The following is a 10,895-nucleotide window of genomic DNA, read 5'->3' as shown; positions in this document are numbered from 1 at the left end:
ACACACGGCTGAAACTGACATCCATCTTTTATTACAGCAAACATATTTACAAACATCAAGTGTATTCTTATATTACAAAATAATTTAAAGTTTTAACTCCAACATCCAGCTTTAAGTGAGACATGTAAGTACAGACTTCAAAGAAAAACTAACAGCAACTCTTTGCTGACACCTCAGTAGTATATGTGATAAATAAACCTGCGTGAAATACATATTTATATTACTATCAAAATAAAATGTTTTTTGTTTTTTTTAATGATTTCAACCAGATCGACCTCTTCTCATTGGACGATCATACACACACTGGCTCTTTGTATCACACTAAATTATGTATAAAATGTCATATTCCATGTTTTAATATTGCAGGTGACTTAGTGGGAACAAAGATGAGATAACAGCACTTCACAGTACCCTACCCTTGTTACTTTGGTTAGCAAATAATCAAGATGACACAACCCCTAGACAAAAACGTTAAAATAAATAACATTAAAGACAGATTAGACAGGCTTTTCAAATGCTGTAATGTACACAAGAAGTTTTTCCAGTAACGAAGGGTCAGCGTTATGGCATCTTTAGAGTCAATCGGTTCAGTTTGACACTTCTGGAAGAATGGTAGTTTATGACCTGCTTTCAACAGAAAAGTCAGGTTCAGTTTTGCAACTACGGTTCCCAAAACATTTGTCACTTAACATCTAATAATTTGTTCAGGTTAAAAGATTTCATTTACACAACTGTAACACCAGTTCATTATGTGCAATGGATTTGTCAAGTTTAGAGGTGCAAACAGTAATATTTGCATAAACTATTTATATCAGTAGGAGCTGACAGTTGTGTAATTTGTACCGTATTTCATTTACGGCTGATCCAAACCAAAAATATAGGTTTGACAGTGGAGTAAGCTTCTCAAATAGGACACATGCTGGAGATAGCATTACCTTAACTGAAGTGGTTGTTGGTGCTGCTAAATCATTCAGCTGCATTGTCATTGTGCTTTGGCTTTCCAGTCATTCGCCAGTTTATAAAAAATCATTTACTTCTAATTTTAGTGCTGCGAGACACTAGGCCCACGATTACTGTGAAATTCTGTCACATCGACTTGACAAACAGAAAACAATGTTTTTCTGCCTCATGTTTTACCTCATGAGTGCCGAGACTGACCTGTTTAGGATAAACCTCCATACAGAATTTGCTATAAATCAGTGATCACGTCTTTAACAGGGAACTGCTTTGGTTTCCAGTGTTTTGGGAGAATCCATCTAGCGACGGAACCAGATCCAGGTGTTAATGAGCCAGAAAGCCACGGTGGCAGAATACAGGATCACCTCTCGCTTTGAGCGTTCTTTGTTTTCTTCCTCCAACAGCTGCAGACGCCGATTCAACTTCACAATCTGAAAAAAACATTTTTTTTAAAAAAACATTTTAAAAACGGCGAAACACTTCCTGTGCTGGGCCTAACTAAGATTTACTGAAACATGCGCAGAGAAATCTCCACATCTGGCTGTGTTTCATTGCAGTGCACAGAGAAATATAGCCACTAACAATTAAACAATACTCCCACTCTCAAATAAAATCTCTGTATACCTTTTTACTTCTTCAGTTAGTATTTGTGTTCCTTATTTTTGTTTATTTAGAGTCGAGTGTCTAATAACTGTAACTGAACACTTGCTGCGTGCAGCTCTGTCAGCATCCTTCAAAAGGAGCCATATCTATACATTATATCATAGTTTACCGTAAACCTGAAAGTAAGATAAATACATTGGGACAATACATAAATTATGCATCACCTGCCCCTTTTCATTCATGCAGAAAGCAAGCATATGAGACATTACCTGTCGTCTCAGTGAGGAGGCATCCACTAGGCCGGACTCATCAGGGTTTAAATCCAGGGCCAGATCCAGGTGTGTCCTGTGGAGATGAACACATCTTCATTCAGGCCCTTAATGAGGGATTCGATGATTTTGTGACCAGTATTCAACTTGATGCCTACTCACTATATACCCGCAGATCACATTCACCTATGACTGCTGGCCTCAGCCATAGGTGAATGTGCTCAGCTTCATATGTTAATATGACTGAATTTGTGCTTAAAACAGTGTGGTAAAGGGCTCACAGACTTTGAAACAATGACACACAACAACAACAACCAGCTATGATCAAATTGTTCTTTTAAAAGTTGGTTCATCCCTGGTAATAACATTTATATTTGACTTCTTTCTCAGCTCAGAAACTGAACACATTACAAAGATGTTCTTGTATTAAAACTTTAACCCCAATTCCAAAAGGCTGAGACGCTGTGTAAAATATAAAGCAAAATGCAATGATTTGCAAATCCCAGAAAACCATTTTTTATTCACAACAGAACATAGAAAACATGCCAAATGTTCCAACAAACTCATTAAAAAAAAAAAAAAAAAAAAAACTGGCTCAGTTTGTGTTCGACGGCAGCAACACATCCTAATAAAGTTGAGACAGCGTCAACAAAAGGCTGGACATGTAAGTGGTACTAAACAGAAACCGTTGGAGGAACTACTCATTATCATTTTAAAAAATCTGACATTTGAACAAAAATCTCCAATGAAATCAAACAGCTGAAAATCAATACAGAATTTCAGGCAGCACTGCATTAAAAACAGACATGTCATGGGAATCACAGCTTGGGCTCAGGAACACTTAAAATCACTGTGTGTAATTCACCATTACATTCACAAAAGTAACTTAAGGCAGAAGTGGAAACCTGTGATCAGGTGAAAAACTTGAAATTCCACTTGGAAAACAAGGATGCCACCTCCACTGGACTAAAGAGGAGAGGGACCAACTGGCTTATCATCAACTTTCAGTTTACAAGCCTGCATTTCTGATGGTATGGAGTTGCATCAGTGCCTATGGAACTGGCAGCTTGCACATGTGGAAAGGCACAGTTACAGCTAAAAGGTATATACAGGTATTTGGGCAACATATGCTCCCATCCAGATAATATCTTTTTCAGAGAATGCTTGTTTACTTCAGCAAGACGATGCTAAACCAGTGTTGAACTGACTGGAAACATTTGGAGCATCATGAAATGAAAAATGTGACACAGGAGACCCAGGACTGCTGAGCAACTAGAATCCTCTATCAGACAAGAATGGGACAACTTTCCTCTCCCAAAAGTGCAGTAACTGCTGTCCTCAATCATCAGAAATTTACATGCTGTTATTAAGAGAAGCGGGATGCTACAGAGTGATAAACATGACCCTGTCTCAACCGTTTGTTTTTTTTTAACGTGTTGCTGCCATCAAATTCAAAATGAACTAATTGTGGCGGAGGTGTGGTCCCCCTGGCTCAGCTGCAGGGAAGGCATGGTGCAGTGAGCTCAAGGGGCAGCACCAGAGAGGTTGGAGGGACAGGTAAAGGTTATTAATCTAATGAGGTCTTCCCTTCTTTATAGTGATGTCGCAGACCAGAAGGAGAGACGCGTGTGTGAGGTCAGGTGAAAAGCTGACCGTGCTGAGACACTGGTGCCACACTTAAACACTAGGGGTGCAACGATACTCGTATCGATATTGAACCGTTCGATACGGTGCTTTCGGTTCGGTACGCATATGTATTGAACAATACAAAATTTTTAATTTATTTTATCAACTTTCCTTCTGACGATGCTGTCTGTGTTGAGCGCTCAGTGGATCTGCACTCGACAGTGCAGCCTAGGCGGAGCAGTCGAACGCACATTCACTGAGCGCAGGGCAAGTTAGCGAGACAGAAGTTAAGCTCTCCTTGCAACATGGCAAATTGAACCTTCCCCACCCTCATTCAGATCTGGCGTTTGGAATTATTTTGGTTTTCATGTGACGTATGACCCTGATGGTAAGCGCGTCATGGACTAAAGTAAAACAGTATGTTGGATGTGCCACGCAATGCTCAATTACATGGATGGGAACTAGTGTGTTAGCGCAGTTAGCTCGTTAATGTGTTGGCCGTCTAGCCCCATGCACGGGGCGATCAGGGGTAGCTCGTTAACGGAGATTTGCCGTGTTGTGGCGTTAAGGTCATTTCAACGAGATTAACGCTGACAGCACTAGTGGGAACACAACGAATATGACTGCACATTTACACCGACATCATCCTAGTGCAAAGACAAGTGGAAGCAGACAAAAACAACAAGCATGCATGCTACAAACTTTACCCGAGTCATTTAGACAGCCGTTAGCACATGATTCTCCTTATGGGGACCTGATATGTTTAATATGCTGCTGAGAATATAGCCCAGAAGAAGCGTATAGTATAGCTTTTATTTTGGAAAGAGACATTTCTCTGTAATAAACTCTCTTTTCCAAAGATGAGTGATTCCTCAATCAGATACAGGGCTCGCAATATCGCTAGCCCGACGTCCCGGGGCTAGCGATTTTTCCAGTCGGGCTACCAAAATCTATCTCTGCCCTGCCCGTCGGGCTATTGTAGGAAGGAAAATATATGTCAATGCTTTTGCATTCTTTCGGAAATGTAGCTGGGTAATTATGTCATTGGCATCGGTGAGCCACTGTCAATATGTGACATATTGAAATCGCGTTTGAATTTGCGCTTGTTTTTTGCTTTCACTTTGCAATCGCGCGAACTGTGTATAGAGAGCGACAGCACTGATCTGTGAGTGATGATAATTTGTGCACCAATTCCTCTGACATCGTCTTATTAATCGTTAGCTTACTATGCAAACATGACAAGTGAAATCTCCCGCAGCTTAAACATGTGAGAGGTTGATCGCGCAGAGAATCGCTGAGCTTATGTGAGTGCGTGTGTAAAAGCATTTCAGTTCTGCTGAGCCAAATAAGACAGGTCAGGGTGAAGAAGTGACAGCCAAAGAAAAGCTTACCACAAAACGGAAAAGTTATGACAAATCAGACTATAAGGCAAAAAGAAAGTGCAGCTTTATGGTTTCATGGACAAAAGAATTTCTGTGGCTGCAATATGACGAGCTAAATAACCAGGGGTGCACATAAGTGGTCCGCAGGTGCGCATTCGCTGTCAAAATAAAAAACGCGCACAAGATAAGAAGTTAATATTATATAATTATACAATATTATACTTTAATGTATAATATTGTAAAGGAAACAAAACAGGAAACAAAACATCAATCAAAAAATTGCTCTCTTTTTTATTCGGGCTACTTAAATTTATTTTGGGCTACCAAAAACTGAAGAGTCCCTGCCCGAAGGGCTACCAGGGATTTTGAAATTTTGCGAGCCCTGAGATATATTTATTTATTACTTTTTTGTTTCAGCAACATAAAATTTAAAAACTGTACTTTTGAGTTAAAATATATATTTATAATTTTAATAAATGACAAATTAAAAAGGCATGAACATTTTTTTTGTATCGAAAAAATATCGAACCGTGACACCAAAGTATCGAACCGAACCGTGAATTTTGTGTATCGTTGCACCCCTATTAAACACACATGTTTGAGATTTTCAAGTCATTGCATTCAATTTATTTATTTATTTAGCAGTGACCCAACTTTTTTGGAATTGAGCTTGTATTTGCTAAAGTCACGTTAAGGAAAAATAATTATTATTTCTTTCTTGTGAACTAAAGGCGTCAAACATGTAAGTTACACATTGAACAAAGGGGGATGTACACAAGTCAGGACGTCAGGACTGTGACGTATGAGAGTTTTAAATGTCACTTCTTTTAATAAGAAACTCATGCTCATGACTTTTTCCTGAATTTCCCCATAACAATCATCTGTTTCTTTAACAATCTTTCTTAGTGCAAAGATTTGTAATAAATTCAGCCAAAAAGAAATGAATAAAGAAAAAACATACCTGCGATGGCTGTCATCGAGGACCTCAAGAACCTGCTGGTAAGCACGGCGTGTTGTTGACTGGATGTACGACAGGAGCCCAGCAGCTGTAAACAGGTTGATGTTTGCATCCTCGGGGGAACAGAGGGGAGGACACAAACGGACTGGGGGGGCAGAAGGGGAAGGGGTTACACTGGCAGGGAGATAGGTGGGGAGAAACATTAAAAGAAAGAAGACATTTTTATAAATCAACCAAGAGTGAAAAAAAGCTTTACATTGGAAAGGCAGCGGTGGGGAAGCAGCGTTTCAAACGTGGCTGTGGTCGTACCTTACATCGCCTCTGCTGATCTGACTGCTGTGACGGCCGGATACGTTCTCACTCGCGCTGCGCTCCCTTCGAGGCCGACCATGAAAGCTGGCCTGTTGTTAAATACAAATTTGAAATAACATTAAGCTCAGTTTGCAGCAATGCATGATTGCTGATTGATGAACCACACTTAGTTCAGCCAAACTGACTGGAAAAATAATTTTTGGCCACCTGATTGACGTTTTTCCTACAGAAGAATGTGTGATTATTAATGACTCTTCACCAATTACCAATGCATTATTTTTCTATTGTGTCTTAAGAACCACAAAACATACTCCATGGAGAAATCAAAATGGGAACAAGTGCAGCATAGCACAAAGACAGTCCTTAAAGCTAAAAAATAAATAATCACGTTCAGTTTTCATTGAGTCTCATAAATCCCACGACTCCAGGCAGTTTTTGTAAGCAAGGACCAGTATGTTGGGATAAAAAATGTCAGCAACACCTTCAAGACCACCATCAAGGAATATCTAAACTGATAGTACTAATAAAGTAGAAATAATGCTGTGGGGGGGGTGGGGGGATCTTTCACTTTAGATGTGTAATATATGGTACTGCAACCATGTCCATTTGCATAAACATTTCCCTAAAGTTGGGATTTGCAGGACTATTTGACTAGACAACTACTCTTTGCTATTATCACACGTACTAGTAGTATAATCTAAATTGTTTTAAATTTTGATTGAAGCCAAATGCAGGTAAATTGCTATGCAGCCACCTGCCATCAGATGGCGCATCGTTGTTGAGAAAGGCCATAAATCTGCTCATCTCGGCCTGATCTCTTTGTTAACACTATTACTGTTTTTTTAAAGGCAAAAGAATGAGATTGCTGATACAAGCAGTGAAAATGTGCCTTCTCCAAAAGGTCAGTGGGCACTTCCTTAGCAATAGAATGAGGAGTTCAGTCATTTGGGAGGGGCTCAGAGTAGAGCCGCTGCTCCTCCACATCAAAAGGATCCAGCTGAGGAGGACGCCTCCTGGGTAAGGTGCTCTGCTGGTCATTTCCTAATGGGAGGAGGCGCTGGGGTAGAACCAGGACCTGCTGTACAGACTATATTTAATCACCTGGCCTGGGAGGGGGGTGGCTGGATTATTTGTTGTTTTGTTATTTTAGATTTTAACTTTTATTAAAATTCATGACAACCACTGTCATGAATTTTTGAACATTCATAATGGTCGACAAAATGCACCACATTTTTCTGTTTAACTCATTGGTTTTTCTGCTGTTAATTTGTCACATTTTAATAATACGTGAACTTGCTTTTGTAGTAATGCATTTATATATTATATTTAACATAGGTTTAAGTGTTTTTCCTTCTTCGTAGTCTGGAGTGTAACATGTAACGTTGATAATGCACGATGCTAGGTGCCGTACAATTAAGCAGCATGATTCATAAATCCATCCATTCGCTTCCACTTATCCTTTTCAGGGTTGCTGGAGCCTATCCCAGCTGTCATATGGCGAAAGGCGGGGTACACCCTGGACAGGTCGCCAGTCTGTCGCAGGGCTAACACACAGGGACAGACAACCATTCACTCTCACATTCACACCTAGTGGCAATTTGGATTATCCAATTAACCTATCCCCACAAGCTGCATGTCTTTGGACGGTGGGAGGAAGCCGGAGTACCCGGAGAGAACCCACGCAAACACGGGGAGAACATGCAAACTCCACACAGAAAGACCCCAGCCTGATGGTGGAATTGAACTCAGGACCACCTTGCTGTGCGGCAACAGTGCTAACCACCGTGCTGATTCATAAATCAAGAATGGGATTTATGATTTAAAACTCTTTTGTTTAGAGTTTTAGACCTTATACAGTTCTCAAATATAACTTGATATCTGAGTTTTAGACGAGTCAGTTAATCACATTTTTATCCCCTGTTCATTTGACTAAGAAATTAGTTACCAGGACTATCCCTACGCTATAAATAGTGTGCAAACATGTTTATGTGCAGTCTTCCAAAATCCCAATTGCATTAGTCAAATGCTGATTGACTGACAAGTGGGCTGGAACAGGGAAAGGAGCGGCAATGGAGTTCACTAAGAATGGGAGGATTGTGAGGAAAAAAATTAAAAATTTAAAAAAAAAAAAAAAAAAAAAAAAAAAAATCACAGACCAAAAGATAGCGCATGAGAAGTACAGACAGTGGGTGCAGTGAATACTTTACATTGTTTAACACTCAGTACCACTTCAGCTCTTTGTAGATTATAACTTCACTCTTCTCAGCAGCTGACTGACATACCAACAACAGCACAAGCAAAAGTAGCCCGCAGACCGGTTGTACCACATATTTTGTACAGTGCCTCAATCGACAATAGACACTCTCTGCAAGTAGACAAGCCAATGGAGTGCCAGCATAGTCCCAATGCACTAACACGGCTGAACCATAATTTCAGCATAAGGCAAATATAGTATACCACTACATTATGGATCCACTTAAAGTTTTGAATATAATGAGAGAAGAAAATTCAATATTCTGAGAAGGAAGCTGAGATTACTCTGAAAGAAAACGTACCGCTTGGCTGGGATTGCGCTGCGAGTTGACAGTTTGGTCTGTTTCAAGCGAATCCAGAGGCTGCTCGGTAAGGGTGAGGACACGTGGAGGGGCCTTCATGTTCAGGAGGTCCACAGGAGGAATGGACTGAATCAGATCCAAGTCTCTTGGACATGCAAGTCGAGGATCCCCTTCATCCCCTACAGAAAAATTGGCCATGAAATTTTTATACAGCATATACATGTTTTAAACATAATACCTCAAACATGACTGCCAACTGTCATCCTCACCTGCAACAACAATCCTCTCAGGAACCTGCATCAGAGCTGTGTGAGTGGGCAAAGGCTGCTGAAGTGGTATGGATCCCGCTTGGCTCTCTGGGGCCACTTTGAGGGTCTCTGGGATTCGCATGCGCTGGCTGATGCCCTCTGTATACTCCAGCTCAAAATGGATGCGATTCATCTCAGCCACCTCTGCAGAGGGGGTATTGAAAGTTGCCCCACTCATCCAGCTGATAACCCACAAAATGGGAAACAAATGAAACGCACATACAGATACTAACCAAACAAAGTGTGGGTGTGACTGCAGCTAAGAGTTCAAAAATATAAGCTCAAATTAATGCCCCATTTTAAATAACACATCAAGGCTCATATCTTGCCTGACTTTTTTATTACATGCCAATTTACAATACACATGCTGCAGTTAACCCTGAATTTAGCCAATTAGCTCAGTAGCAAATGGTGCTACCTAAACTTTAAACACGATCATTAGCCCGTGCAAAAAGCATCTGCTCCAGACGGTGTACAGTAGTGGGTTTAGGTCCAAGCTAATGAGTACACTACGAGAAATAGCATTTCATGTTACGTCGTTACATAACAGCGACATGAGGTGAAGCTTTTGCTGGCACGTCGCTTCAATGTCACTGAGTGAAAATCCACATAAGACGCCATGCCTAGCTTGTATGTTAGCAATCTAGCTTGTCGCTCTTCTTGAAAAGCGTTAACAGACGACGCTATCGATTTTAGCTTATTAAACGCTGCGCTGTAAGCCGCTGACTGTCTGCACTGACATGCTGGTTAGCCAGAGGTCTGTCCTGTCAATACTCACCGTTATGGTTTTACCACCTGGGTTTAAACTGACATGCGCCTACACGCTGTTCGGGCTGTCATACAAATAGCATCAGGGGCTCCTCAAAGGACCAAGCGAGACGGACTCAGCGAAAGCTCTCAACGCTTCTAGTTAGTGTGGGTGTAGCTGTTAACGCTACCCCGCGTGACCGCCGGGGCGGTTACTATGAAGTGCACCGAGAGCCGCAGGAGTTGGTGAAAACCAATGGACATTTAAAATTGGCAGTTTAACCTGCTTTATTTACGTAAGTTGGTCGTCTCTTATTTATTTTTATTGTCACATAAGTTAATTTGTCTGAACTGCAAAAATAAAATGTATTTCAAATAAAAGTAGCCAACGTCACGGGAAAAAAAGAAAACAGGGTGGTCAGGGTGACCACATCCCAACAAAGTGTGTGGGGTAAATAGTCTGTGTGTGGGTCACACTAGGGCCGATTAAGATGCGGGACTTTGCTTCAATGTCTGGGTTAAAAATGCACCAACCGGCCAGTTGTTACTGGGGTGTTTTGGTGGCTAGATGGTTTACTTCGAGTGCAGGTTTAAAGTCTGATGGAAATGAAACTTGCATTTTAATGAAGCTGGACCTTTTGTATTGTAGATAGATATTGTAGATTGTCAGCAGATTCTGGATGATGTCTTTAGGTATGATGTCTATGTATGACAGCTCGTGCATAAAGGTTTGATTAAATAAATAAAAGCAAAACAAAATATAAACATTCATCCATTCAAAAGATATTACTCAGGCTTGTTAATATGTGTGTTGTCGTCTTTGTCCACACTATCCACTGTGCTCAAATTTATACTATTATATCTTCATCACAGAGACAAACACAAAGATTTACTCCCACATAACACTTGTCTGCATATGGTTAATTTGATTTGCCCTAATTTGAATTTCCAGTTCCTCTGCTATCAATCATACGCAGAAAACACACACAATCATTTCCACAAAATGTAATTTAAACTTATTTCAGCTTTAAATTGAATTGAACTTGTTCATTTTCTATTTTTGCATGTAATGAATCCTCAGTGGTGTTCTAATGCTGTCTGGCACATCAGAGCTGCTTTTCCACCATCCCTGGACTCGCACCAGTTTGCATACAGGGAGAACCGGTCAACCGAGGATG

General features: G+C 40.6%; 1 protein-coding gene across 2 annotated transcripts; it reads right to left on the bottom strand.

Moving 5' to 3' along the window:
• Positions 1-9: 9 nt before the first annotated feature.
• LOC102292110 (mitochondrial fission factor homolog A) lies at positions 10-9,924 on the bottom strand. 2 transcript variants are annotated; one of them, XM_005939387.2, is made up of 7 exons: positions 9,749-9,924; positions 8,932-9,114; positions 8,663-8,841; positions 6,105-6,196; positions 5,799-5,969; positions 1,830-1,905; positions 10-1,388 (listed from the first exon to the last, which is right to left on the bottom strand). In XM_005939387.2, exons 2-7 carry the CDS (start codon positions 9,101-9,103, stop codon positions 1,257-1,259), a joined length of 822 nt encoding a protein of 273 aa, XP_005939449.1. In that variant the 5' UTR covers positions 9,104-9,114; positions 9,749-9,924; the 3' UTR covers positions 10-1,256. The 2 variants fall into 2 exon arrangements, with proteins under 2 accessions (XP_005939449.1, XP_005939448.1); XM_005939386.3 differs by having other exon boundaries at positions 8,932-9,152; positions 9,749-9,919.
• Between the last annotated feature and the right edge of the window lie 971 nt (positions 9,925-10,895).

This window comes from Haplochromis burtoni, unplaced genomic scaffold (genome assembly GCF_018398535.1).
Source record: "Haplochromis burtoni strain Fernald_Lab_line unplaced genomic scaffold, NCSU_Asbu1 Contig_266, whole genome shotgun sequence".
Taxonomy (NCBI): domain Eukaryota; kingdom Metazoa; phylum Chordata; class Actinopteri; order Cichliformes; family Cichlidae; genus Haplochromis; species Haplochromis burtoni.
Note: the sequence above shows the minus strand (reverse complement) of the source record. Positions and strands in the feature narration are given on the sequence as shown.

Excerpts from the sequence above, each read along its gene's own strand:
- LOC102292110 (XM_005939386.3), bottom strand. The coding sequence starts at position 9,148 with ATGAGTGGGGCAACTTTCAATACCCCCTCTGCAGAGGTGGCTGAGATG. Across the intron at positions 8,842-8,931 it reads TGAGAGGATTGTTGTTGCAG|GGGATGAAGGGGATCCTCGA; the intron begins GTGAGGATGACA and ends ATTTTTCTGTAG. Across the intron at positions 6,197-8,662 it reads AGCGCAATCCCAGCCAAGCG|GCCAGCTTTCATGGTCGGCC; the intron begins GTACGTTTTCTT and ends ATTTAACAACAG.